Source organism: Neovison vison, chromosome 13, assembly GCF_020171115.1.
Source record: "Neovison vison isolate M4711 chromosome 13, ASM_NN_V1, whole genome shotgun sequence".
Classification (NCBI taxonomy): domain Eukaryota; kingdom Metazoa; phylum Chordata; class Mammalia; order Carnivora; family Mustelidae; genus Neogale; species Neogale vison.
This window is the reverse complement of record NC_058103.1, coordinates 5,870,174-5,898,024: the sequence shown is the minus strand read 5'-3', so window position 1 is coordinate 5,898,024 and position 27,851 is coordinate 5,870,174. Positions and strand designations below refer to the sequence as shown.

General features: G+C 60.6%; 1 protein-coding gene across 1 annotated transcript in view; it reads right to left on the bottom strand.

Moving 5' to 3' along the window:
* The window catches only part of CCDC85C (coiled-coil domain containing 85C), a 73,934-nt gene extending 46,907 nt beyond the window's left edge, over positions 1-27,027 (bottom strand). Inside the window, exon 1 of the mRNA XM_044231628.1 lies at positions 26,232-27,027. Coding sequence (XP_044087563.1) covers positions 26,232-27,027 — 796 coding nt within the window. The remainder of the gene's footprint in view (positions 1-26,231) is intronic.
* Between the last annotated feature and the right edge of the window lie 824 nt (positions 27,028-27,851).

Genomic DNA, 27,851 nt, shown 5'->3' with positions numbered 1-27,851 from the left:
CCACTGGCAGCAGGATTTATGATGCCCGGAGCTCCTTAGAGAGAAAAAGGTGAGCGGGAAATGGAATCCCAGTACACGGTAATTTCTGGCCTGTCCAGGGCCTGACGGATGTAAGTATTTCGAGCTGGCGGAGGGAGGTTCCAAGCCCCATGACTGCGTTCGTGAGCGCGGCTCCCCCAGGCTGATGAGAAGAACAGATCCCACCACTCCCTCTGTCCTGCCTCTTGGCACTGGGAGCATCACACCTGCCCAGCCTCCTGCCCCTTTATCTTGGCCTGGAGCCACAAGAGGGGCTGACGGGGGCAGGGGGAAGGGACACAGGCAACAAGACTAGAAATCACTGGGCATGGGCATCCTACCCTCACAGGGGTGACTCCAGAAGCCAGAGCCCAGAGCCTCCCCACACAGTGCCTTATAGTCCTAAACTTAAGCCAGCCCCTGGAAGTCTCTGTTAGTCAGAAGCCTGGGTCAGATTCCCCACATCCCCTCCTAAGCCCGCTGGCTCATGACCGCAGAGCAGTGGGCCCCGCAGGGACTGAAGGACACCTCCTGTGACCCCGGAGCCACTCCAGCCAGCCTGGAGGTGCCTCGGGATGGCTTGTGAATGGCCACCCTGCGGCCCGCCCTGGGAACGAATGCCTCTGCTCCTGGGAGACAGCAGCACCTCCTTCAAAAATGAACTGGTGTTTTGTTTTGTTTTGTTTTAAGATTTTTTTATTTATTTGACACAGAGAGAGAGAGAGAGAGAGAGAGAGAAAGCGAGAGAGAACACAAGCACAGGGAGTGGGAGAGGGAGAAGCAAGCTTCCTGCTGAGCAGGGAGCCCCATAGGGGGCTCGATCCCAGGACCCTGGGATCATGACCTGAGCCGAAGGCAGCCGCTTAACGACTGAGCCCCCCAGGCACCCTGAAAATGAACTGTTTTTTGCAAGAAATAACATGAAAGTCCGAAGGTCCAAACGCTGGGTGTGTTCATGCTGCCATGGCCATTTCCTCCCCACAGCTTGTCCAAGGGGCTGACAGCTGTGCCCTCGTCACCGGGACGCCACAGGCCTCCAATAAGGCACCGCAAATCCCATCCCATACCCATGCTCCCCTGGGAAATCACAGAGCCCCGAGAAGGGTCAATGGGGGGTGTCCCCATGGCCCACCTCTAGATGGGATCCTAACTCCCACAGCTCCGTCCACTCCGTCCCCACGGTCACCAGAGTCCGGCCATGACAGCCTTCACCCTGCTCATCCCTCCTCCCCTTCCAGACACTTCCACGGACGCGTCCCTGACAGCTCTCACCAGGGTACAAAGCTGTCCCTCTGCTGACTCAGTGCTAGTTCATCTGTCTCCCCAACAAGACCACTGTCCGTCTTGCTTCTGGAAGGATCCCAGCATAGAAATGGACCCCACACGAAAGGCATGCTCGACACCCCAAACACCATGGAGGGAGGAGCACAGAAGCCCAGGTTACCATTCTTTTTCTCTGGTGGTACCTAGACACCCCGACCAGGCTACTGGACCTCTGAGCCTCCCATCCCTGTGTGTGAGACGGGATGATGGTGACCTCAGACCCAGGCATCAGGGTGACCGTGGGAGACACAACATGGGAAGGCCCAAGGATGCAGCCTGCTGGCGAAGGCAACAAGTAAAGTCGTTGCCATTTCTGGGGGCGCCCAGAAGCCAGGCAGAGCTGGCTACCACATCCCCATCGTGGCCCTGCGGCCACCGTGCAACGTGTCCCCAGCGCCATCCATCAGCCAACACCAGAGGTGCAGAGACAAGGGCAGAGAATGGGACGTCCTGGGGCTCCCTGCAGGGTAAGGAGGCATGGGAAGCCAAGACACCACGAAGAAAGGGAGCGCCCAGGATGGGGCTCTGCCGGGCTCGTGGGCTGGTGTCCCAACGGTCTGTGTGTTCCCACGAAATCCGGAGGTGATGGGCCTCTGGCAGGCGCTCAGGCCAGGAGGACGTTCTCTCATAAACGAGATCCAGACAGGTCCCAGCCCCGGCCACTGTGTGGACACCACGGGAAGGCCCCGGCTTGTGGGGGGAGCGGGCCCTCGCCAGAAGTCAACTGAGCTGGTGCCTTGACCTTGGACTCCCAGCCCCCAGAGCTGTGAGCAGTACATTTCTGTTCCTCGTGAGCCCGCCGGTCTGTGCTGCTTTGTCACCACAACACAAGCAGACTAAGAAGGGTGCTGCCTCTGAGGCCGCACCTTAGGGAAGTCGGCTTGGAGCGCCATTGAAGGTCACTGAGTCCCCCACAAAGCAGCGCCGGACCCTCAGCTGTTACAGAGGACAGCCCTGAGCCACCCGACCAGCAGGAGCGTCAGCTGCCAGGGTCGTGCAAGCAGCCGCTGAGGCCACAGCGTCCACATCAGGTGCCCCGCCCCAGATCTGGGCCTGATCCCCACGGAGGAGAGGGCCGCGATGGCCTTGCTGGCAGCAGGTGGCCAGGGAGGAGGCCCTGTGCCTGGCTGCTCTGGGGCGGGGGGCAGGGGATGGCAATGGCAGCCCTCCAGGGGAGCTCAGTTCTTACACCCACCACCCCCCGAATGCACCCCTCACCCCAGCCCCCGCCCGAGACCCTCCACACCCCTTGTGTCTCCCCCACAGAAGGGTGCAGGGTGGTGAGACGGGCACACTCAGGCAGGGCCCCTGCACCTCTCAGTGAGTGAGCAGCACTCCTGGTGTCTCTGAGCTTCAGATTTCTGGAAATGCCGATGCCTGCTTCGGAACCAACCTGCAGAACATCCCAGGATGCCACACGCTCTCAGAAGCTGCGAGGCAGGGCGCCTGGGGGCTCAGTGGGTTAAAGCCTCTGCCTTCAGCTCTGGTCATGGTCCCAGGTTCCTGGGATCGAGCCCCACATCGGGCTCTCTGCTCAGCAGGGAGCCTGCTTCCCTCTCTCTCTCTGCCTGCCTCTCTGCCCACTTGTGATCTCTGTCTGTCAAATAAATAAATAAAATCTTTGGGGGGGAAAAAAAAAAAAAGCTGGGAGGCTGGGAGGTACAAGGGTGCTGCCCCAGGGCTTCTCCCAGATCCTGCCTCCCTAGAATTAGGCTCTCATCCTGGTGTCTGAAGGGTAGATGCGATGGCCACCGGCAGGAGCCATGCCGTGGAACCCCAGATCCTGACCAGACACCCTCACTGAGAAAGGACACCCCTGGCTGCCTGCCTTGTGCAGGGGTTAAATTCTCAGACAAATCCTCGGTGAAATCCTGCTCTTTAATCCTGGCCCCGGCTGCGCTCTCTGACTTCTCCCCACCCCACGGCCTCGGAGGACGACTACAGGGACCTGCCCCAGGGCGGCTCGATGAAGTGAAACCGCTCTGGGGACTCTCTGCGGGAAGCCCGCCTGGACCGGGAGGCAGAGATACGGCTGGGCAGCATCTCACCGCAGCGCGTTTCCTCCGCACCAGGACCGGACCCACGCCTGGCAGGGTCTCCCTGTCCCTTCCTGGCCGAGGCCCAGAGAACTGCGCAAAGCTCGATCCAGACCCAGGGCAGTGAGGTGAGGAAGCTGAAGGAGGCCCGGGAGGTCCACTGGGCACAGACACGGACCACGAGGGACAAGGAGAGGAGAGCCCGGCGCGGAGGCAGTCGGTGTGCCAAGCACGGCGTGGGGGCCTCATCTGCATGCAGTGATCCGGCTCGTCCTCATGCCTGTCCCGAGGGCTGTACTGGTTGGCAGGCCGGGTCAGCTGGCCTGCTGGCCCTACCACTCCCAGCTCTGCAACCTGGGCCCATTCCTAAGCCCGCTCCCACTTCCACTTCCGCAGAGCAGGACCGACAGAGGGCCTGCAGCGGGGGAATCTGGAGGGTAACGGGCTCACAGGTCAGGTCCTTCCCCAGGGACGGGCCATGGGAGCCGCTCAGGGGGGCACTGGCCATCCCGTGGGTCATCCCACTTTTAACACCCAGAGCCCCCCCCAACAAGAAGTGGGTGCCCGTCAAGGGCACTTAGCAAATGGCTTCAACTAGATACAGGGAGGAAAGGTGGGGAGGGTGGGGACTACACCCTGGAGGGTGGGGACTACAGCCAGGGGGTGGCCCGGCGGAGCTCACCCGGAATCGGGCCAGGTCCCAGCCTCTGCAGGGACGGTCGGTGCCTCCTCCTTCCTGTTTAACTGGCACCGCCCCAGGATCCGTCCTGTTCTGCCCAAGCTCCCTGACTCAGGAGCTGCGGGGTGGGGCCTGCTTCCTGCCCCTGAGCCAGCACTCCAGGATTAGGATGTTCCAGGGGCATTAGCCCAGGCTGCAAGGGGCATGACCAAGACCTCAGGAGACACAGAGGCCCCGTGACTCAGGAGCACGGATCCTGGGGGCCCCTCCCACTGTTCACGCGGGGCCCTGGCCGCTCCTTTCCGTCGCGAGGGTACCCACCGGAGCAGGGCTCGGCAGGCTCCAGCACCTAGTGATCACTCAGGAGAGCTCAAAGCATTACAAAAATGCCTGCTGGCAACATCAGAGGAAATCTCTCACAAATGTTTGTGCGGGAGGCTTTCTTCCCCTCAAATTGGACAACAAAGTGGCAGACGGGCCTGCTGCAGGCCCTCTGAGCCGGGCTCGGCGCACAGCAAACATCGAAGTTCCAGGCCCTACAGCGGGCTGCCAGTACCATGCAGAAGAGATCGCCCCACTCCAGGCTTCCCTGGCCTTGCCTTGATTGGCCTGGACCCTCACAGGCCTTCGGGGATAACGCAGAGCCAACGGGAAGGCAGCTTCTAGAACAAGCGCACTCTGGGACACGGGGACCGATGGTCTGATGCTGCCCCACGGGCTGACCCTCACAGACAGTGTATGGGTCTCGGCTGATGGCTGAGGGGCCAGGGGACCAGGACAGACATTAGGAATGCGAGCCACCCTCTGGGCCAAATCAGATACCTGTGAGCAGAGGTGATCCCCCCACTCCCATCCAAACGCAAGGAGCAGTGAAAAAGCAGCGTCATCCCCACTCACCCCACAGGCCTCCCCCATCCCTGCGCCTCTCGTGGGGATGGCTAGACAGATGGTCCCTTCTCCTTCCACCCCCCGCACAGACACCACAATCCCGAAAAGGGGGACGAGGGCACATCAAAGGGGCTTGAAGGATCACTAAGTCAAGCTGTGATGTTTGGTGAGGAGGCCTAGTTGCCTTAGTAAACTCGGAGTGTGGCTACTAGCCCTCCCCACTGAGCACATCTGAAACCCAGGGCCAGAAGCCCCGAGACGGCAAACATGGTCCCAGGGTCACTGCAAGTCAGGTGAGCTGGCCAGACAGCACACAGCGTCCCCTCCTGCTCTGAACAGGACAAAGCTGGCCCAGGAGGAGCCCCCGGGGGGCTCACCCCCACCTTGACCTGGTAACACCCAGTCCCTGGGAGGTCCACACACATGCCATGAACCCCACTGTGGGCCCTGTCCCTCTGTCCACGACAGCCTCACCTTCAAGAACCTGTGAGACCCAGGACTATCAAAAAGCAGCCCAGTCCACATGCACATCCACATGGGATCCCAGGACAGGTGGGAGCGCTTCCCGAGTCTGCCCGCAGCTCCCCCCAGAGCCTCCCATTTGCCCACACGCAGACCCACCCAACCTCAGAGGCTCCGAGGAGGGCTGCCTGGAAAGCACCGAACATTTCCCTGCGTGCCCTCTTCTGGGATTACCGCACACTGGGGACTCAGGGGTGGGGGCCCTGTCAGTCACTCTGCAGGAAATCAGGGCTCAGAGACGGCAGGCCACATGCCCGAGGTAACACAGCAAGTCAGCAACTCTTCCCATGCCACCTTCCCCACTCCACCACCCCAGATGCCTTCGTCAGAGCCCCTACCCACACTGACGGACACGCTCTCCAACCACACCCAGGCCGCCTGGGGGCACAGGGGGCACCAAGGTCCAGATGCCCCAGGGAGTCCGCTCCCCCATCGGGGAGCCCAAGAAGACATCAGCCAGGGAAGCGGCTGCACCTGCCCCCAGCCAGGCTGGATCCAACCTCCCCAGAAGCAAGACTCCCAGCCCGCCTGCCGTGTGGTTCCCAACCTGTGTCCTGCCGTCACTCCTGTGCGAGGCCCTCAGTAAACGGGACGAACACACAACCCTCTGAGAACCTACTGTGTGCAGGGGTGCGACCCCGATCTGCACTGCACCCCCGGCCTCTCCCGCACACCCCCAGGGCACCTCCTCCTCCACTGGCCGAGGGGTCCAGCCTGTGCCCCAGGGACACAGCGGAGAGGATGGTACCCACCATGGTGGGCGCCCCCACCCCCCCATGTCTCCAACTTGTTGGTCCAGGATCCCCCTGGGCTCCATCTCACGGGGGAAACACACACGCTGGAACCCAGGGGCATCTCAGGGCTCCCTGGGCATGACCTGGGCAGCTTCCGCCATGCTCCATGCCTCAGTTTCCTCACCTGCAATGAGGCTTTGTAAGCACGAGAGAGGATGGGGCTGCATGTCCTCAGTGCTGCTTCCAGCACCCGCCCAGGCGCTGGGCAGAGGGTCACCCTCCACGTGGACAAAGGGGGGGCACCATGAGCACCCCATGTCACCTAGACCCTTCCATGGGTGCAGTCACACCGCCCAGTGGGGAGAGAGCTCAGGGAGGCCGGTTCTGCTCTTGGGAGGAGGTGACAGAAGCAGCGTTGAGATGAGAAGAAACGGAATTGGGCTCGCTCCCATTTCCCAGGCTAAAGGCCACGCACCAGTGGCCAGCGGTGTCGAGCCGTCCACCGAAGGGGGAAGCAAAACCAGAAGCTGTGATGTGGCCATACACGTCCACTCACGCAGACACGCCGTGCAGACACACTAACACACACACTCACACACTCACGGAGACATGCTCTCAGACACGCACTCACATATACTCACACACGTAGACACACCCCCACCGGCACACTCTTGTTCATGTAGATGCGCTTTCACAGACTCATGCATATACTTGCACACTCAAAAAACGCTCTCTGTACATGCATACACTTACACACTTACATAGACACGTGCACACTCCGTAGACACTCACACATGCTTACACTCACGTAGACATGCTGACACTAGTACATCCACTTACACACGCACTCACGCACATACACTTGCTCATGCAGACATCCTCTCACACACTCGTACATACACTTACACAAGTAAACGTGATCTCACACACACTCACAGGCATGCTCTCTCACCTCAGTCATGTAGACACACTCACACTTTATGCAGACACACTCTCACATTCTCACGTAGACACACACTCATACATACACTTACACACTCACACTCATGTAAACACACACTCACACACAGCATCTCTCTCTCTCACACACGCACGCACGCCTTCTCCCACCCCTTGTCTGCCCCAAGCCAACCTCCTCAGCTCCCCTACCACCCAGGGACCCGTTTCCGGTTCCTGCCCCAGGCCGGGCACTGGGCACAGGGCAGGCCAGAGACAAGCTGGGGCCCTGCTCTCGGGGAGCTTGGTCAAGAGCACTGAGCGGCCACGCAGCCCTCACCTCGGCTTCCTCGGTCATTGTCGGCTGCTCAAGGTCATCGTTCCTGAGCAGCTGGTGGCCGCCACCACAGGTGAGGAGAACCAGGGCTTGGGACAGGCAGGGGAGCCCCCACCCCCAGGCTCCTACGAGCTCATCCCACAGGACCCACAGCGCACTCAGGAAGGGCCCAGAGTGTTCCAGACATCCAGGGGCAGCAAGGCAGCCCCTGTCCCCTCTGAGCCTTCCCAGAACCGAGCCCCAAACAGCCCAGGCAAGAAACACCGAACGGTGTAGGCCCAAAAGGCAAGGAGGCAGGTTTGGGATCACTGAAGGCAGGCCAGGGTAGGACAGAGGTTGACTGCAGACTCTCAAGCCCCGCCCACCCACCCCACTGAGGGGCCCTGACTAGAGGGAGGGCAGCCGGGGTGAGGCTCACGCACCAGCCTCCCCCTGCCCTCGCCTCTCCTGACATCACCACCTGCACCTGACTAAGGAAGGCACAGAGGGCTATCAGGCTGTGTGCCCCAAAGTGGCCTGAGGCCAGACCCCCCTGTGCAGCTGGGGTGAGTCACGGGGCCGGCCCCACCCACCCAGCCCCCGCCCCAGCCACACATTCCCAGGGCCACCACTGGAGAGCCACACTTCCGGGAACTCGGCCATCCAGGTGGCCAGAGCCACTGGGTCAGGAAACGGCAAGCCCAAACTCCTGGGTCCCCAGGACCAGCACCGACCTCGGAATCCATGGCAGAGGCCCGTGTTGAAACAGTCACAACCCAGACAGAAAGAAATACATCTCAGAGATCCACAGTGAGCATGGGGGCCAAAGGGAAGAGGACCGTGTGGACACTGGGGGAGGGGAAATGCGGAAAGGGGGGTGGCATTTCAGCCACAGCTGGAAAACAAGCAGGATTTTCCAGCGGAAGGGAGAACAGCAAGGAAGGGGGAGGGAACTGGAGGTCAGGGAGAAGACAGCCAAGGCCAGACCAAGCCCAGGGTGTGGAAATGCCTGGATGGTATTCAGGGACTGGCCTGGGGTCTCAGAAGCTTCAGGAAGAGACCAGAGAGGGTGTGGAAAAGGAGTCTGGGTCAGAGCCCAGAGCACCTCCCAGCAGCCGGAACTCGGTGCTGAGGAGAGGGTCCCTGCAGGGTTGGGGGCAGGGCAGGGACTATGTTTCAAGAAGAATATTCCAGAAGGGCAGAGTGAGAGCTGGAGGGGACAATCCTGGAGCAGAGGATGGGAGCAGGAGGGTGAAACCCCAGCACCAAGATGGACAGAGAGAGCCAAGTGAGACCAACAACTACGATCCCCCCAGTCCCACGGCACAGGTCCACATACAGCACTGTGCTCGGCAGAGTGAGGACCGGGGCCAGGCGGGGTGCACCGGGCCCTGTGAGCAGACCGCCCGTTATGCCACGCCAAGTGGGTCTGGACCCCACGGGCAAAGGACACAGCCCCAGAAGTCACACGCCAAGTCCCACGTCACAGGACGGCGCTGCCAGGCAAGGACGGGGCACGGCACCTCGGGCCCAGGGTCTGGCCTCCATCTGGCCTTCTCCTCCTTCGGAGCACGTTCGTGGCCACGCCACTGGTGGGCAGAAATCCAGCGAGCTGCCCACTGGCTCTGCCTGCCCTGGCCCGGGGCACCCACTGACCCTGACCAGACGGGCGACAACTGGGCCTTTTGTCTTGTGGTCCCCTTTGTGCTCAATTCTCTCGCCTGCCTGCCCCAGAGCCAAAGGAGGATTTCCAGAGGGATCACTCAATGGGCTGGCGTTGAAACATCCTGTCGGCGGGACCTGCTGTTCGTGGCCCGGCCCTCAAAGGCCACAAAGGGGTAGGGTCAACGACCCCTTGGAAATGGCCCCCGATCGGAGTAGCTATTCTAAACCCAGCAATCTCCAGGCTGTGCAGTGGTACTCGGGAGCTGGTCACAGATGAGGCTGCTCCGTCTCTGACTCTTAAAATCTGTGGTCCTAGCTGTTACCCCATCTTGGCAAGTCCCCACCCCCGGCCAACAAACCAGTCTGGGCTTTTCTTTCCACAGGCTGTGAAGGACATCTGAGTGTGCCCGGTTTCCCTGGGGGAAACTGAGGCTCACAGAGGCGATGGGACACACCCAGATGGCGGGCCCGTGCGGGCAAAGCCGCACACTGATGACCTCTTCCTCCACCCTACCCCACCCGACTGCCTCGCTCCGCACCCAAGTGACCAGATTCGGTCTGTCACAGACGCATGTCCTCATGTTCACACACATTCAGACGTTCCAGGCGATGCCCCTCGCTTCGGGGTGGGGGGGTGCTCGTGTGCCTCCAAAGCTGTCCCCTCCTCACCAGGAAGGCTGTGCCAGACCTGGCCCCTAGGACCACCCTGTCAGGACAGGCTATCATGACCAAAGAAGCCAAGATGCAGCTCAGCCCCCCTTGGGAAGCTCCCCTGGCAGGGGGAGGGGAGCGGGGTCTGTGCACGCGATGGAAGGAGCAAGCAAAGACGTGTTCAAAGAACAGTTAGTGACGCAGTGAGATATTCTCAACATCTCATGGAAAAAAGGCGAGATTACCAACTGCAGGGATATTATGTGGCAAACTGTTCTTTTAAAACGTGTCTTGGGGGTGCCTGGGTGGCTCCGTCATTAAGCGTCTGCCTTCGGCTCAAGTCATGATCCCAGGATCTTGGGATTGAGCCTCGCATTGGGCTCCCTGCTCAGCGGGGAGCCTGTTTCTCCCTCTCCCTCTGCCCCTCCTCTCTCTCTCTCTCTGTGTCAAATAAATAAATAAAATCTTTAAAAAATTTAAAAATAAGAAGTGTGTCTCAGATAGGGTGCTAAACAGAAAGAGGACATTAGGTAAAAGCTACGGAAACCTGAAAGAAAGACGGATTCTCTTCCTACTAATGTATCCGTATCAGTTCATTCATCACAACCAAGGTGCAACAGCCGGCGGGGAGGTCCCGGCGGGGACGCTGGGTGCGGGCTTCAGGGAACTCCACCTATCTTCTCAAGGATCTGTGAATCTAAAAACAGTTGCAAACAGCAAAGTTTATTTTTAAAAGAGCAAGACAACTCCATACATGTGACAAGGTCCATGAAACTCTGCACACTACACGCAGGGAGAGCTCCGTGCCATCCGAGTTAAGATCTGCGTCTGGCCACTGTGTCGTGCCGATGTCACGGTCCGGGTTGGATCCCATGCTAAGAGGTCGCCCCGGGGGGATGCGGGCCGAAGGGTACACGGGAGCCCTGTCTACCACTTCTGCAACCAACCTCTTGAGAGGCTGTAGTGATTTCAAAATAAAAAGCTAAAGAAAGATGTGTGTAGCGCTCCCTTGGGACCCAGCATTCCCTGATCTGGGAACAGAGCAAAACGCCAACATCACTTCTCTCCAGAGGGGAGGATTACAGATGATTTTTAAATTTCAATTTTCAGACTCCCGGTGTCTTCCAAGCTCTCCAGACTGAGCCATGGATTGTTTAGGGGGGATGGCTGCTCTGCCTCTCCAGCAGTGATAAATCACGGGGTGGGGGTGGGGGGAGCTGGAGCCTACAGCCTGGAAGGACCAGGTGAGCGAGCAGCTGCAGGAGACACCCCCAGCAGGGCAGATGTCTGTCGGAGAGACACCTGGAGCCTGGAGCCGGGAGCATCCTCACCCCCCTCCCACCCCAGCGGGGTTCCCGTAGCAGCAGACATCTGGCCTTGCGGAACCCCTGTCAGGGGACCCCTGGACCAATCAGCAGCATTACACATCTCACATCAGACCAAAGACAGAGACGACACCCGGGCGTGACATGCCAGAAGGAATCTGTCATGTGGCAGAAGTAAACCCAGCGTGCCCCCAGAGCGAAGAAACCCCCAGAGCCTGAGCTCACCCGAACTCAACGTCCACGTCCACGCACCTGCCCCCCAGCCCACGGAGAGGAGAGAAGTCGCACCAGATACGAGAATGTCCCTGATCATCTCCTGGACACGCCCATGTCTACAGCCCGTCCACCAGGGGAAGCGAGGAAACACACCAGTTACTGACACGACCCCACTGGCCCCCAGCTCAGTGGCTCACAGAGGCCATAAGGTTCCTATTTCTATAAGTTCTCTAGAACAAATGGGTGGTCATTTGGGAAGAAGGAAAGTTATGGCCGGGAAGATGCCACTTCGGCACCCGGGGGTTTACCTTGTCTAGGATCGCAGCAGTGGACCCGCGACCAGAGCTCAGGCGTGAGGACCCGTCCTCAGGACCTGCTCAGGTGCCGGCCAGGTCGCCCAATCATCACGGGACCAGAAGGATACAATCTAGGGACAGGAGGAAAGGGCACTGGGGTGTGTGATTGCCCTACTATGGTCGGTCACTCCCTTCCAAGACCCTCTTCCCGCTCATCCTCTACAAATCATGACCAGAAACAGCTTCAGCGAGTGATGTGAATGGTCAGCATCAAGTCCCATTCAAGGTCTCTGATGGAGACCGTTTGTTAATTTCCTTATGTATTAGAAAAAAAAAAGATGGATTTAGTCTGATGCTGTGAGGTGGCCCTTAGGGGTCCCCAACCCAAGGGTCTGCTTCACAGGTGACAAAGTAGAGTCAGGAGTGAGGTGGGGGGGGGGCTCATCCCCTCCGAGCGCCTCCACAAACCAGACTGCCCCTCACCACTCCCTCTGAGGGAGTCCCCAGCCAAACTGGACCAGCTGTGAGCCTGGTGTGGTGGGGAGCCACTGGCCAGAAGGCACCTTGCTTGGTGGGAGGTGGTCCTGGCCGAGCAGGTGCCCCTGCATCGGAACAACCCCTCTAATGTGCCCTGAGAGTCTCCCTGCCCATGCCTATGGCTCTGCCGTGGCAGTGGGCTGAGCCCACCTCTCCCAAAACCTCACTCCCAGGTGCAGGACGCGGCAGCGGGTGGTCCCGCCAGCCTGCAGCCCCACGCCCTAGGCTGACTCAGAAATGTGTGCTACACCACTGAGCAGAGCCACAGCACACGCGAGCCAAGCCTCAGCTTCCTCGTCTGCAGGGAGGACCCAGCAAGCCCATTTCAGCACCCCTTCCATCTCCCCCCAGCCCTACCCACTCTCCTGGCCGCCCTTCACTGAGCCCTCCCTGTCCACCTTGTGGCCGCCCAGGCTTCCCAGCTGCATTCACCCATGGGGACCCTCCTTCCTGCTTCTTCCAGCGGACAGTCAGCAAACCACCAAGGGGCAAACGGGGATGAGGCTGGGGAGACCGCCATCTCAGAAGGATACAGGGCTCCTCCCTCCCCACAGAGCCCGCCTGCCCACCCACCCCACCCCCACCCCCACCCCGCCCCGGTACCCAGGATGCAGAAAACACCAGCCAGCATGGGAGTAAATTAGCACCTTTCAAAGTCAAACGTCCTTGGCTGGGTCAGTCTGGCGCCCAGATCGCCTCCTCCACACTCCTGGGCCTCCCTTGGATGCTCCCAAGCCTGCCATTTTCATTAAGGCAAACAAGACACCAACGCGGGTGTATTTAGCCAGAGAAAAGGGAGCCTGCGGGACTATTCAAAAGTCACCGGAGGCCCGGTCTGTAGGAGGAGGAAGGAGGGATCAAGGTTGCGTTGAAAAGAAGAAAATGAGAAGACTTTTCCATTTTTATTCTGCTCCTGCTGGCAGCGGCTGCGTGGCCGGCAGCCTCGGGGACGTGGCATGGGAGACCGACAAGAGGACAGGCTGGGAGAGAGAAGCCTTGGTGGGGGGAAGGTGGCAAATGATCCCTTCTGGCTGCTGCCTCCTGATTCTGGGTCAGATCATTCCCCCACCCGGGCAAGCACTTGCATGGAGAGGGCCTGAGGTTAGAAACTGGGCCACAATCGGTTCTGAACGCTGCAGAGCAACAGGTGTATTGGGGGAGGGGCTAGAAAAAAGAAAAAAAAACCCACAACCCAACCCAAGAGATACTGGTTCGGCCTCACGGGAAGGGGCCAGGCTGGGAGCAGCCTCACGGACCAGGCTGATGCCGAGGGAAGGCCCAGGCATCTAGAACTTCACCGGTAAGTCCTTCCAGTGTCTCTGAGTCTCTGAGGACCCGGTCCAACGGCCTCATCTCACAGACGGAAAAACTGAGGCTCCGGGAAAACGGGCAGAAATCAAGGCCAAATGGAAACAACGAGCGAGAAGTCCAGGAAGCAAACGTTTCACGAAAACATCAGCAGATCCCTCTAAAGACGGGGGCGGCCGGGGGCGGGCACAGACCTGGTCCTCCAAACCTGCCAGATGACAGGCAGCCAGCCACCAGCACCCGCGTCCAGGAGGCCCAGAGAGCTGAAGGGAAGACACCTGCACACCTCCCCCGCTGCATGTGGGACCTGAGGGGACTTTCCTGAGGGTGGGCAGGCGGGGAGGAAAGGCTGCAGGGAGGGAGCTCAGGAACCCTCCTACGGCGGTTGCTGGCCTTTCCCGGGCCACGGAGCACCAGAAGTCCAGTCAGAGCTGGGCCGTGATGTCCCAGGAAAAACGCACGACTCCACATCGGTGACTGCACCGGGTGACAGGCGCACACGGAGGGGAGGGCAAAGCTGCCCTGAAGGCAGCTGGGGTCTGCTGAAGGGCCAGAATGAGGCTCTGAGCGGGCCCAGGCATCTCCCTCCTAAAATAAAGCCCAGGTTAGGACATTCCAGGGCCCCAGCTTGTGCCAAAGAGCTGCAGGACAGGAGGGCAGAGCCAGGGGGCTGGCTGCTCCGCCTCTGCTCTCCCGGGGGCTGCACGGAAAACAAGGGGTCTTTTCATAGGCGTTTCCCAGGGCGTGTCATCGGCTCCACACACTGGGGAGCTCCACACAATGGGGAGCGGATCACGGATCACATTGCCCACGGCCAGGCCCTCCTGTACAGAGCAAGGGCTTAACTCCAAAGACCGGGATTAAGGACTCTGCAGGGGGAAAGGCAAGATGAAAGCGGGGTCAGGCGCAGGCCACCCTTGGGCTGGGGACCTGGGTGGTGGGAGGGCCAGGGGCATCCCCAGGGTGTCCTGATCACACTCTCTGCCCCTGGTGGGCAGGAGGGATGCTGAGGCTGGGCAGCAGAGGCAGCTGGGCAGGACGTGCCCTCAGGGTGGGGAAGGGAGCAGCAGCAGGAGAATGCCCACCCCCTCACACCGCCTCATAGGGGGAACCTCCAAGGCAGGACATCAAGGGTCCTCCACCCACCGTAACTCCTCCCACCACGGACACTGTCCGAATTACCACAGTAAGATAAGGGCTCTCCCCTGACCTTCCCGGCCCCCAAGGTCATCGAAGCCAGAACATCAGCCCCTTTTCCCAGGACCTGGCAGGGGAAAGGGCAGAGAGCTCCATCCCGCTGTGATCTCACAGATATCCCACTGACCACACACACCCCCTACACACACACACACACACACACACAGAGCGGGCTCAGTAGCTAGGACACAAGGAGACACAGCAAGCCAGGGGGCCACGCCCAGAGCCCCCGGTGTGGCACACACAGTCACATCTGCCAGAGACGGGCTGCAGGAAGGGCCCACAGCTGGGCACAGGAAGCTCACGTAAACCCCAGTTGAGGCGGCAAGGCCGCCCACTACCTGGCACAGTCACAGCCCGGGAATCTGGAAGGGCAGGCGGGGAGGGGAGCCTGGGTGGCTCAGCTGGGTGAGTGTGAGCGTCTGAGTCCGACTCTGGATCTGAGTCCGACTCAAGATCTCTGGGCTCCGCACCGAGCCTGCTTGAGAGCCTCTCTCTCCCTCTGTCCCTCCCCCTGCTCGCACTCGAAATAACTAAATAAAAAAATAAATAAAAATCTTAAATTAAACAAAAGGAGGGAGCCATGCTCAAATTTGGTCACCCCTGGGCCAGGGTGGGTGTGCAGCCCCTCCAGAACGCTTCTACTTGGGGGCTGGCGGGGAGCACAGGCTGGCCTGGGTACATTCCCCTGCCTGCCCCACCCCACTCTACTGCATTAAAAAGTCATTTTCTTTTTCTTTTTCTTTGTTTTCTGATTCTGCAGGCCTCTTGGCCTGGTTTGGAGGATCAGGAGCTGGTGGCTGGGCTCAGAGCCTCCCGGAGGGCGGGTAGCCTCTCTGGACTTGGGTTTCCCTGCATACACGTGGACCCCCACACAAGGCCACCAGCAGAGGTGGCACCTGTAGCTACTGGGGCTTGAGGCTTCCAAGTGGACAAGAGCACCCCATGCACCCCATGACTGTCCACCTCCAGAGGCTAACCCAAGCCTCAAAGGAAGCTTGGGATTTGGGGGGGAGGGGAGATCAGCCCTAAGGGTCTGCTGTGTGCCTGAAGCCCACAGGAGGGGACAGGAGGAACGCCTGACCCCATGCTCAGGCATCAGAGCTTCCTTCTGTGGACAAGCAGATGTGGCAGGACCCAGCAAGGAGTTACCTGGATCAGCACCGCCCAACAGAAATCTCCAGAACGACGGGAATGTTCCGTTTATGCTTTGTCAGCAGGTGCAAAGCACGTGCAAGGGGCCAGTGTGACTCAGAAAGTGAAACTTTCCATGTTACTTGATCTTAATTAAATGGAAATGAAGCAGCCACTTGTGGCTCGTGGACGGCCTAAGCCGGGAAACCTTGAAGCAGGGCAGCCACCAGTGAGGGAGAGGGTGTGCGCACACAGGTGAGAGAGGAAGGGACACAAATTCAAAGAGCAGAGTCCGCGACTCAGGATGGCGACCAGTGGGCCACTGGAAGCCTGGGCTGAAGGTCGGCAGCAACAAGTGAGACAGACTGAGGGCTCAGGGCAGGAGCGTCAGAGAAAGAGCCAGAAGCTCATCAGAGAAGACAGCAGTAACCAGCACACTGCCTGGTTCTAGAAGAGAAGCCCAGAGGGGGCATCAAACACCACCCGAGGCCAGGACAAGAGGCCACTGGACCTTTCCCAGGCCAGGCCTGCCCAGCAGCAAGCAGCAGCAGGTGGGAAGGAGGCAGGCTGGTCTGGGGATGGGGGAGGGGGGGCAGGACAGAAGGGACAGGATTTTGTTTACTGCTTTGGACGAGGAAACATGAGCCTGTTTGCAGGGGAAAAAGCACAAGAGGAAGGAGACAATGGTGTTGGGAGGTCCCACAGGAGGGGCTGGGGAAGGAGGGAGAGGGGAGGGCACCCTCCTGGCCAACCAGGACAGAAGACACTAAGCAAGGGAGAAACTCGCTGCTTCATTTTCGGTCCAGGTATAAAAGTGGTGTGTGTGTATTCCAGAAAACACAGAAAAAGGAAAAAGGGCAGGCCAGGAGCTTCCCATTGTCCCACCAGCTCCAAGGGACGCTGGGCAGCGGGGAAATGGAGCCTTCTGGAGCCCTGGCTCAGGCAGCGAGGCCGGAACCCATCACAAAGGGCCACTCCCAGAGCGGGCTCATTAGGCAGAGGACAGGACAGGCGGGCACATTCAGGGCCCGCACACAATCGGGCCCTTGTGGGGGGCGGGGGGCGGGTGCTCAGGGAGCTTCTGATTCCAAGACAAGAGTGTGCCTCCTTACCACCTTACAACCTGGGAGACGGGAGACGGAAAGACTGATTTGGGGAGACAAAGAGACGCTTCCCCTGACAGTAGATGGGCTATTTTTGGAAATGGGTCGACTCTTCTCAGTAGCTGCTGTCTCCGTGCCACCGGCCTTGCCTGCATCTGTCCCCTCGAATGCAGCCTGAAAAGGCCCCTACCCTGTCTGGGGTGGGCCAGCACCCCCCAGTGGGGGTGGGGAAGGCGGCGCCTGGCAGTGTGACAGTGGCCAGGGGGTGGAGGGCGGGGAGCAAGCCGGGGGCGGGGGGAGGCTCATCCCCATTCAATCCCTGCTTTCCACTCCCGCCAGCCAAGGTTAACGAGGGGAAATACAAACAGGCCCCTTCCCCCCTACTGCTAATAGGAGCTGACACCAGCCCCAGTCCCACCGGTTGGGGTCTTCGATGCCCGGTTGGGGTCTTCGATGCCCCAGCGTGGGCCGGGGTCCACCTCCCGCCCACCTGCTGACGGGCCATCTCAAGCTTGGGTGGCCCCAGCAGGGCCAGTGGCTTTTCTCCCAAGCTTCCCACGGCCACCGTGGCTCCGAGGCTCCAGCTGCCCAGCAGAACCCCCAGGAAGCTTCTGCAGCCACTGAAGCCTCCAGAACCAGTGGGGCCCATCCCTGGGGGTGCCCATCCAGACATTGTCATTGTCTAAAGTTCCCCGAGTGATACCTAGTATGCAGCCATGGTTAGGAACGACTGGTAAAAGCAAGCGTGTAGTTGGTAGTAATTGTTTGGAGAAACAGGCAAGGGGAAACAAGCAACCCCCGCCCTCAGGGGGGGAGGCCCGAGTTGCTTTTTTTTTTTTTTTCCCTAAAGAAACTGCAGGCCATTTGGCACCAAATGGAGCAAATGGGGAAAAGGGGGCAGGGTGGTGGGGGGCAGGTGGCCCAAGTGGGTTGACCACTGTTGGTATAAAGCAACAAGAGAGGGGGCACCTGGGTGTCTCCGCTAGCAAGCCATCAACCTTCAGCTCAGGTCACGGTCCCAGGGTCCTGGGATGGAGCCCCACATCGGGCTCTCTGCTCGGCAGGGAGTCTGCTTCTCCCTCTGCCCTTCACCCTGCTCCTGCTCTCTCTCTTAAATAAATAAATAAAATCTTAAAAAAAAAAAAGGCAACAAGAAGGAGCACCACATGCAGTGCCTTCCACCACCCCAACCCTCTCCCCATGTACGCTGAGCGCCTACTGCATGCCAGGAAGACGTCCCTGCGAAGCTGATGAACCAGGCAGAAACAGGACTGCACGTAGGGGAACCTCAAGTCCAAGACAGGCAGCTCTGTCCTGGGGAGACCCCACACCAGGCACCAGAGCCCCACATACTCTCCAAGTGCCAAACTGTTACCTAGTCCCATAAGAGCAGATCAGATGGCAGAGGCAGGTAACTCCATCAGCCCTTCATGAGGACAGGCTGGCCAGGCAGGAGCCTGCCTGAGCCAGCGCTGGACGGGTCACCTCCATCACCCCAGAAGCAAAACTGGGAGGCCTGGCCCAAGCTGAGGCCAACCACTGGGCAAGACACAAAGCTACGATATGACCGATGACCATGGAGAGGCAGGAGGGTAGGACGGGAGGCTCCTTCCTCGTGGCTCTGTGCATTGTAGAAACTCCGAGTCAAGGGGCCAGAGAAGGCTAGGGTCTCTGGCAGCCTCAGCACAGCCCACCCAAGCTCCCCAGCCTACGGACGAGAACGTGAGGGCCTGGAGAGAGGAGGGCACTTGCACACAGTGGGGTCGGGAGTGCGCCGAAGCCACTGGCTCTACCTGTGTTGTCCAACGCACAGAACAGCGCCGGGCAGCACACTGTGTCCTCAAACCCCTAGATGTGGGGAGTGTGTCAGCTGACGGGGCCAATGTCAGCCTGAGCAGGTAGCCCAGGGGCCCTGGGGAGTAAAGGAGGGTCTGTTTCCCTTCCTTCTGGCTGCCCCATCAACCGGGGGCCTTTGCCCTTGGCCATTTGCCATTTGTTATTTCCTGGATTCAAAAACAAGCATCTTCCCTCCAGTTACAATGTGGGGCGCCTCTCTCCATGCGGCCGCTCACTGTGGGGTCTTCCCCTCCCAGCAGGAGCTGCTGGGAAGCGCGCAGGGCATCTGTGGCTGATGGTATCTCGGGGTGGAGGAAATGCCGTGCCTGGGAAAGCCGGAAACTCCTGAGCCAACTGACCGGAGTCGTAAGGCACCGGGGAGAGCTGGAAGGGAAGAGGGCCCGCCCCGGGCTTGGCCCCGCGGGAGCTGGAGCCCTTCCTGGCCGCCCTGCCGGGGGCCCTCCATCCATCCTCTACCTCTGAGCTTGTGTGCCCGCAGCCCTGGTCCTCTTGCCTCACAGCCTCGGCACAGAGGGGCAGCTTCCAAAAAACGTCTTTTAATGGGCACCAGATGTGCCCGGAACAGTGCTGGGCGCTTCCTGGCTCCCACGGCAGGGGCAAGTCCTGCTGGGCCCCACTGAGATTGCAGCTTTGCCCAAGAAAAGGCTCAGAGCAGTGAGGCAAGTCCCACTAGGTCACGTGGGGGTATGGGGTGGGGTGGAGCGAGAAGGTCCAGTTCTCAAGACTCTGGAACCTTCCCAGCCGCGTGCCCAGGTGGCCCTCTTGGCGGGTGTGATTATTCGTCAGGCCCCTTCCGCTCCCTCTGCGGGGTGCTTGGAGCTCAGCTCAGACAGGGTGGCTAAAATCGGGAGCTGAGATGAACCTCAAAGGCACAGCAGGTTTGTGCAGGCAAAACAGACCCGGGGAGAGGCCAGGCACAGCAGAAGGAACAGCTGGGGGACCCCAGGCAGGCCCTTGTCTGGCACATCTGGTTCAGTGCGGAATGCAGGACTGGGGGCTGCATGGTGGACAGGCCCGGCCAGGTGGGATCTGTGAAGCCCCTCCCACTGCACCTGCCACACACACATACACACACACACACACACCCCACCAAGTCCCTGGTAGGGCTTCTCCTCAGGCTCTAGGCAGTTCCAGCTGCGACCTCTTCTGATGGGCTTTCCCTAGGGGATCCAGAGATCTCTGCTATCGGTCCGCTTACAAACCTTCACACAGCAACATCCCCTCCCTTCCCCCACCCCACCCCCACTTCCCACTTAACGAATATACCTTTATTTAAACATCACACACCGGGTGAGCCCGAGAACACTTAGAGGAGAGACAATAACGGTCCTGAGCTTTCTGCCCTGCTCCCTGGAGAGCTGGAGTCCATCACTTGAACAAGTGACTTGTTCCAAAACAGGCATCCCCCACTAAGTAGCCCAGCTCCAAATCTGCCCCAGAACCCTGCAGGGGCAGGGGACGGTGGCAGGGGAATGTGTGGCCGTGACAAGCTCTAGGTGCTTGCTAGGAATGGGACCATTCCTGACTTTTCAGGATCGAAGGAGCAGCGCGTCCCTTCAGCAGGCAAGCTTGTTCCTGTCACCAAACCTCTGGGGACGCCACCTAGGTTGCCTTGTCACCCTGCTCCGGGAAGTTGGAACTGCCTAGTTCTCATCTGGGAAATCCCAGAGTCATTCCCTGCCCGGGGCCCAGGCACGCAGGTTGTAGGCGGGGACAGAGAGTGCCAGCAGGTGTGAGCCGATGTGGAAAGAGGCTGCAGCCAGACAGCGCGAGCCCCTAGCTGTGCAGGACAGCCTGAGCCCAGAACTCAGAAGTCACGAGGAGGCCAACAGGGGCTGGGGACACAGCTTCGCCACCTCACTGGATCTGAGAACCTGCAGAGAAGGTTCTGTCCCATGGCAAGGACCACCATGGCCATCTGGGAGCCCCAAGCTTCCTGCCCTGCTGCCCCCAGCCGGGCCTCACCCTGACAGCCGGGGAAAAATGCTCCTGACCGGGCCACTCCCCAAGCCAGGCCACATGAATCACTGTGCGTGGCGCCCACAGCTCAGACAGAGTAACCTCAATAAACGCGCGCTGATGCGGCCCTTCCGGCTTGAAGGGCAAACTCCAAAAACCCGGCCCGCCCGCCGCCTCCTGCTTCTCCGCCCTCCGCTTGCACCACTACCCTGGCAGAGCTGTCTGTGCTGTCCCAACGCCATGGGCATGAAAAAGCCCTCCCTTCTCCAGCTGCCCGGGGTGCTGCTCGCCTCCAGAGCCAACCTGGTCCTCCTGGACCCTCTTCCTGATGGTCCCTGAAGGACGGTCTCTGCCACTCCAGGGCTCCCCACCCGCACCAGGGGCTGGACACAACCCCTGGGCTGACAGCCTGCTCCCTGGCCCCAAGGCTTTCCTTCTTGGGGCTCCACAGTTCTTTCCAGTTCTTTCTGTTCACAGGTCCAGGTCCGGGGCCACCCCAGGTCCCCACACATCATGAGAACACCTCACAGGCCTGGTGCCCTCAGCAACGGTGGTCAGACCCTTGTGCAGACCTTCCTCTGCCTTATTCCTGCTGAAACGCTGCCTCCCTTCTGGTCAACTAGACACGGGCTCACCTGGCTTGGACACAGGGCAGGCACAGGCTGCCCTCGCAAGCATGTGACAGGAGGCCGGTCTGCAGGGCGTCCACGTGACTCTGGTGACATCCTTAGGACAGGTGCAGAAACTGAGGTTTACAGGTTCAGTGTGCTGCCACACCCACCCAACAGGTGAATGGTCAGGTTCACCACACTCCCCACCCCCACGCCCAGTTCTCCAGCTGGGGAGGAGGAGGACTGGCCTGTGGGAGACAGTCCCCACTTCCCTCCCTCAACCCAAAGGCCGGTAATAGTCTCCCACTCTGTGCAGAGGAGAAAACAGAGGCCCACAAAGGTTCTGGAACTCCCCGGAGGTCTCAGGCTTCCAATTCTCTGTGCTGAGGACATCGACAAGCATAGGGCAGAAAATCACCGTGGATGGAAAACAGATTCTAAGCAGCAGAGGATTTCCTTATAATCATGCTGCTCTGGGGACAAGGTTATGAACGAAGTTGTGCCCCAGGAGCTCAGAGGCCAGGCCGTGGTGAGGTGTTGAGTGGGGGCGCCATGGAGGAGGGAAGCCAGCCTGGGCAGAAGTGAGAGAATAAAAACACCCGAAGGAAGGACTCCCAGTGAACACAAGCCTGCCCGGAGCCCACGTTCCCTGTTTTACAGATGAGCCACGTTGGCTCAAGCCAGAACGCACGAATGCAGGAACGAGGCACGGGTCTGGCTTCCCCAGGAGGGAAGGAGCCATACCCTTGCTACACAGGTCCAGCCTCTGGAGCCCCCAAAACCCCCAACCGTCCCCGTGTCCATGTGCAGGTCGCCGGGGCCCTGCCAAGGACCAAGATCTAGAAGGCCTTCTGTTGCTCATGGGGCTTCCCCGGGAGTCTCCCCGAACCCAACAGACCCAGACTATCCCCGCCCAGAGGGGCAGCAGGCCCAGGGTGGCAGGCCCAGACTCCAACACAGGAGACCCAACACCAAGCCCAGGCCCCCCATGCAGTCCCACCGGACCCAGAGCAAGTCACTGCTCTCTCCAAGCCTCGGTTTCCCCATCTACAATATGGGACCATTTAGGAGCTCGGACCACAATGGAGCGGGGACTAGGAGGCTCTGTCTGATAAACTGTGCAGTGCTGGGGACGTCCTGGCCCTCCCCAGGCTGTGAGCCAGTGAGTCCCCCCAGGCCTGTCTTCCTTTTGTGATGGCTCTGGGGGGTCCAACACGCCAAGGGCCCGGATGGAAGGTCAGGGTCAGGTTGGGGAGAGGGGGGGAAAGGCTTATCTAAACCACCCCCATTGTCTTCGCTGACCTTTGCTCCCAGGCCTGACTGGGTTTAGGAAAAGCTGCCTTATTAGTGATCCTGCCCGTGGGGCGCTGAGCTGGGAGGCCCCTAATAAAAGACCTATTCAGGGCCAGCATGCCGACTCATGCTGTCTTTTTTTAAAGGTCCAGACCACCCTCGCTCCATCCTCCCTTTAAACCAACAAAAACACAAGCAGGAGGACAAAACCGTCTTATTTTGAGAAGCTCAAATTTTTAATCCAAACTTTGAAAAGTAAACAGGGCCCATACAAAGGCTTGCTGGAGGTCCTAGTCTCTCTGTGCTAGCTAAAGGGGACGGGGCCACGGCGATGTGGGGGAGGACAGGATGCAGACACAGGGACTTGGGCGGGGGGAGGGGAGGGTGGGGGAGGGGCAGGAGAGACCTTGTTGAAAATGCTTTTGTTTGAAAACTGGCAGTTCAAGGGGGCAAACCTGACTTTCGAGAGTTTGGGGTTGGCCTGCCTCAGTCTGCCCCATCAGGACCACGGCGAAGAGCCCTCTAGTCCAGGCTTGGGTCAGCACAGCCCAGAGCGTGGTCAAAAACAAGGGAGGGGGAGGTCATTTGCATATGCATTCTCGCTGGCCAGGCCCAGCCCAGCCCAGGACTGCCCAGAATACAGATGGACCCCCTCCCACCACCACCCCCCTCCCTCCTTACCCCCATCCCCAACCCGTGGCTGCAGGCATACCCCACAGAATCCAAGAGGGCTAGCAGGCCACAGGCCCCCAGCTCATCAGCAGGTGCTGTGGTCACAAACACTCAGGCGAGCTGTCTAAACAGCAGAGTTCTGAAGACAACACCAAAGTCTGCCTGGCAAGCCCCCAAAGTGGTCCCTCTTGCTTTTTCACAAGCATGACGAAGATTCTGACAACTATTGAGACTTACTGCATGCAGACCCTGACTGCCCTTGGCAGTGACGGCTGAAGGGGGCAACGCCGGGTTTGGCCCCACTTTGCAGAAGAGCAGGCGGAGGCCCAGAGAAGAAACCTGTCCCCAGAGAAAAGCAGGAGGTGGATTCGCACGCAAGATGGTGCGACCTCTCTGGGTGACAGGGTTATCAAGCATCTGCTCAGTGGTCACCGATAAGGAAGTGACATTTCCCAGAATGCACGAACCAGAGCAAACCTGGGTCAGGAACCGAGAATAGGGAGTCACCAGTGCTGTCCGCTGACTAAGAGTGTTAGACAGTGACAGAGGCCAGAGATGTAAGGCAGCTGTCAGCCTGCGCCATGTAGGAACGCCCCCGACGCCCAGCAGCCCCACCCTGGGAGACCCCCCCACACACCCCCAGCCTCACGCTGGCAACCCCACCCAGGCAATGGGGAGCAGAGACACTGCCCGTGTCCACGGTTTCCCCAGGCAAGGCTCAGAACCTTCCTTAGCCTCCACTTGCTTTGTCTGAAAATGGGACTACTACTACCTCCCAGGTTGCTGGGAGGACAAACTGAGACCAGCTGGGGGCAAGGGGGCAGGCACCCAGCATCTGACCCCACTTTCCCCACCACCCAGACTGAGGTGCAATATCTTTCCCACCTCCAACCCACTCCTCCCTCTACTCAAAACTACCTAAAAGGCATTTTTAAGAGAAGGGCCTCTCCTTGTTTCTGGCCATCCTGTTCGCATTTCTGGGAGACAAGCTCAAGGCCATGCACGACTTGAAGAGACCACACTAAACACCAAGCCGCCTGAAACTGAAATTGGTGAAAACAGGGCTCTCACCCAACATCAAGCTTGACCACCACTAGACCAATGGCAGGCCTGTTCCAAGTGAGCATGGGACCCCGAGTGAGCACAGGGGGCTATGGGGTGGCCATGGCCTCTGCAGGAAAACTGGACACCTCAAGTCCCAGTCACCCCCCTGGTCCCCTGCCCTGGCACCATCCCCTGCTGTGGCCCAACACTGAGCCACACAGGGGCCACGTCTCTGTGTCCAAAGCAAGACAGAAGTTCCCTGCAAAGACACTGCGACGCCGGGCACTCCAGTGCCAACAGTCACTCACGGCAAGTGTCACTGATGACGCAGCTGAAAACTAGCAACATTTCCTAGCCAAGGACTGCAGCAATCCCTCCTGGCCCTTGGGAGAAACTGAGGCCCAGAACCTGGCCCCTCACGAGGCCCGCAAGAAGGCGAGGCCAGAGGGGCTGGGGCTGGGACTCCTGACTCCCCAGACCTAGAAACCCCCACAAATGAAACCACCAAACTCTGAGCTGCTTCCTCTGGCCTCCAGCCGCCTGTGGTGGGAGGTGGGGTCGGATACAGAGTTACAATGGGAAACCCGAGTGCTGGTGGTAGATTGCTCATCGGTAACAAAATATCCCTCTCAACCCAGTCCTGCTCTGAACTCAGAGGCTGGGAAGGTAAATAAAGGAAAAATTGCCCCTGGTGGAGCACCCCACCTGCGTGGGTCCGATTCCTACCCCAACACCCCACATAGGCCACTCAGCCACCAAACCAGAGAGACAGTCCCTCCTCTGCTCAAGCGTCACTCTGGGGAAGAACAGTCCTTTAAAGCCTAGACACATTTTTCTCTGAACCAGGAAAGCCTTTAAAGAGAACCAGAAAGGGCTGTTTAATCTCCACCTTCAGGCAAATAGCTCAGGGAGTAGCAACTGCCACTAGAACTGGGAGCCAAGCCACCAAAAATGTGGAAGAACAGGGAGGTAGGGAGAGGCACGGGTGGCGGAGCCACGGATCCAGGGCTGGGAATGGCAGCGGAGGTTCTGCTCTACAGACCCAAGCTGGGGCCCCACAGGTCACATGGGCGTGGAAGACACTAGCCAAGCTTTCCTGAGGCCAAAGGTCCTCCACCCACACCCAGGCCACCTACCACCTACCACACTTCCTCTAAGGCGACCGACAGTTTACAGGTCCCTTGGCATAATCTTTAGCTCCCCCTCAAATCCGCAAGGCAGGGATCGACTCCGCTCTACAGATCAAGGTAACTGAGGCAGGCAGAGAAGAAAAGCCAGGACCCATTCCAAGCACATATTCCTCTGGAAAGTCTTAGAGCCTCGGCTGAGAAAGGTCCGTCCACCCTGAGAAGTTCGGGACTGATAGCAAACTAGAGGCTCCTGGCCGCGTTCCTCTGGCAGGGCTGCCTGGCAGTCTCAGCCCGCAGGCAGCACAGAGAACCGCAGGTGGAATTCCAGCCCCCCACACGCACCGACGCGGCTCAGGTTTGGGGTTGCCTGTTGCTCCAAATAAGAGGGAAATTCACCGGTACTCAAAGGGCCTTTCTTTCCCCGCCCCCACGCACTTCCCCCACGCAAGAACTGTCCACTCCTGGACCAGGATTTCCAGGTTGGGATGAGGCTCCCCAGCCGGCCTTGCAGTGCCGACACGAATGCTGATAATTCCACAGAAGAGAAAATTTGTGGGGTCCAGTGGGTCCCCGGCCCGGCTGCGGACTTGGAGCTGGGCAGGGTCACGCCTCCATCACTTGACCAGAAAAACGTCACCCAAAACCCCACTGCGGGTGGGCGCGGGATCCCTCAGCCCTTGGGTCTGGATGCCAGCTGGAGGAGGGTTCTGGAGTGGCGACCGCCCCGGAGGAAGGGGCCGTGGTCCTGAGACCCGCGCTCCCGGACCGGAGCCGTCCTTACCGTGCAGGCCGTTGGGGATGCTTCGGTGGTGCGGTGGCGCCGACAGGTCGTCCAAGGATCTGCGCATGGCTACTGCCTTGCCGTCGGAGGCCTTGTGCGGCCCCGGGGGCAGCAGCGGGGGCGGGATGTGATGGTGGTGGTCCGGGCTGCCGCCGCTACCCGCGCTCGACGTGCTGCTGCCGTCGCCCACGTCGCGGGCCCCAGCGCCCGCCGCGCCGCCGGCCAGCGGCCCGCTCAGGCTGGCCTGGCTGTCGATGGAGCTGCGGGAGCCCGCGCCGCCGCCGCCGCCGCCGCCGCCCCCACCCCCCGCCAGCGCCGCGCGCTCCTCGTCCAGCATCAGCACCAGCTCCTTGAGCTCCAGGTTCTCGCGCAGCAGGGCCTCCTGGCGCGCCTCGAGCTCGCGCAGTTTCTGCTGCGAGCGGGCCACCTCGTGCCACACGGCGCCGGCCGCGTGGCGCCCGAAGCGCTGCCACTCGCGCGCCAGCTTGCGCCCCTTCTGCCGGTCGTCGTCGAGGAAGCAGCAGAGCTCGCGTAGCTCCTGGTTGTCGTCCTGCAGCCGCTGGTTCACGTCCTTGAGGCCGCGGATCTCCAGCAGGTGCTGCTGCAGCCGCCGGTTCACGTCGCGCATCAGGCCGCCGTGCTCCAGCATGAGGCCCACCTTCTCGCCCTCTGCGCGCCGCAGCCGCCGCGCCAGCTCCTCCTTGCTCCAGCGCAGCAGCTCCTCGTCCGGCACCTGGCTCAGCTCCTCCGACGCCGCCGCCGCCGCCGCCGCCGCCGCCGCCGGGGGCTTCGCCATGGCGGGGCCGTCACCGCGGCATCGCCCGCGCCCTCGCCCGGCCGGCGCTCCCCGCGCCGGGGCGGCGCTGGGCCGGTGCGCTCACGGGCAGGGGGCGGCCGGGGGCGCGTGCGGGCCGCCCCGCGCCTCCTCGCGCGCCCTCACGCAGCGTCCGCCCGGGGCCGCCCGGGAACCGCGGGTCTCGGGGCTCGGCGAGCTGGGACCGCTGCTGCGTCGGCGGCCGCGGTGCCGGGCGCTCTCCGGGTTCGGGCGAAGCAGGCGGAGGCCCGCCCCCGGCCCAGCTCCCGGAGCCCCGGCCGCCCCGCCCACTCCGGGCGGGGAGGGGGCGGGGCGCCTCGGCCGGCTCCGCCTCCGGGGGGAGCGAGGGGATGGGCAGAGGCGCGGCCGGCCCCCGACGTCCCCCAGCGCCGTGCGCCCGCCCGCCCGGCGCCCTGCCAGAGGCGCATTCGAGCCTCGGTCCCGCCCCCCCGCCCATCCGATTGGGCCTCTTCGGGGGTGTGTGGGAGGGGCGGGGCGCACGCGGGGGACGCCGAGGAGATGGTACAGTCCAGCCACCCGGCTTCCAACCCCCCTCCGGGCGGTTCAAGTTTCTGCGCCCGGAGGACGCGGCCTTGGCCAATCCCTGGGCTACAGGGCGCTTTTAAAATGCAGGTACGGCTGCGGGGAGGGGAACGGTGGGAAAGGTAGGGCAGGGCTTTCCTTAAAGGAGACGCGCGGAAATGGACGCCGAGCCCCCTCCCCGGCCTGCGTCCCCCGCGCACCCTCCTCCGCCCCAAATAAACAAATACCCGGGAGCCGAAGGACAGCGCCGCTTCTCCCTCCCG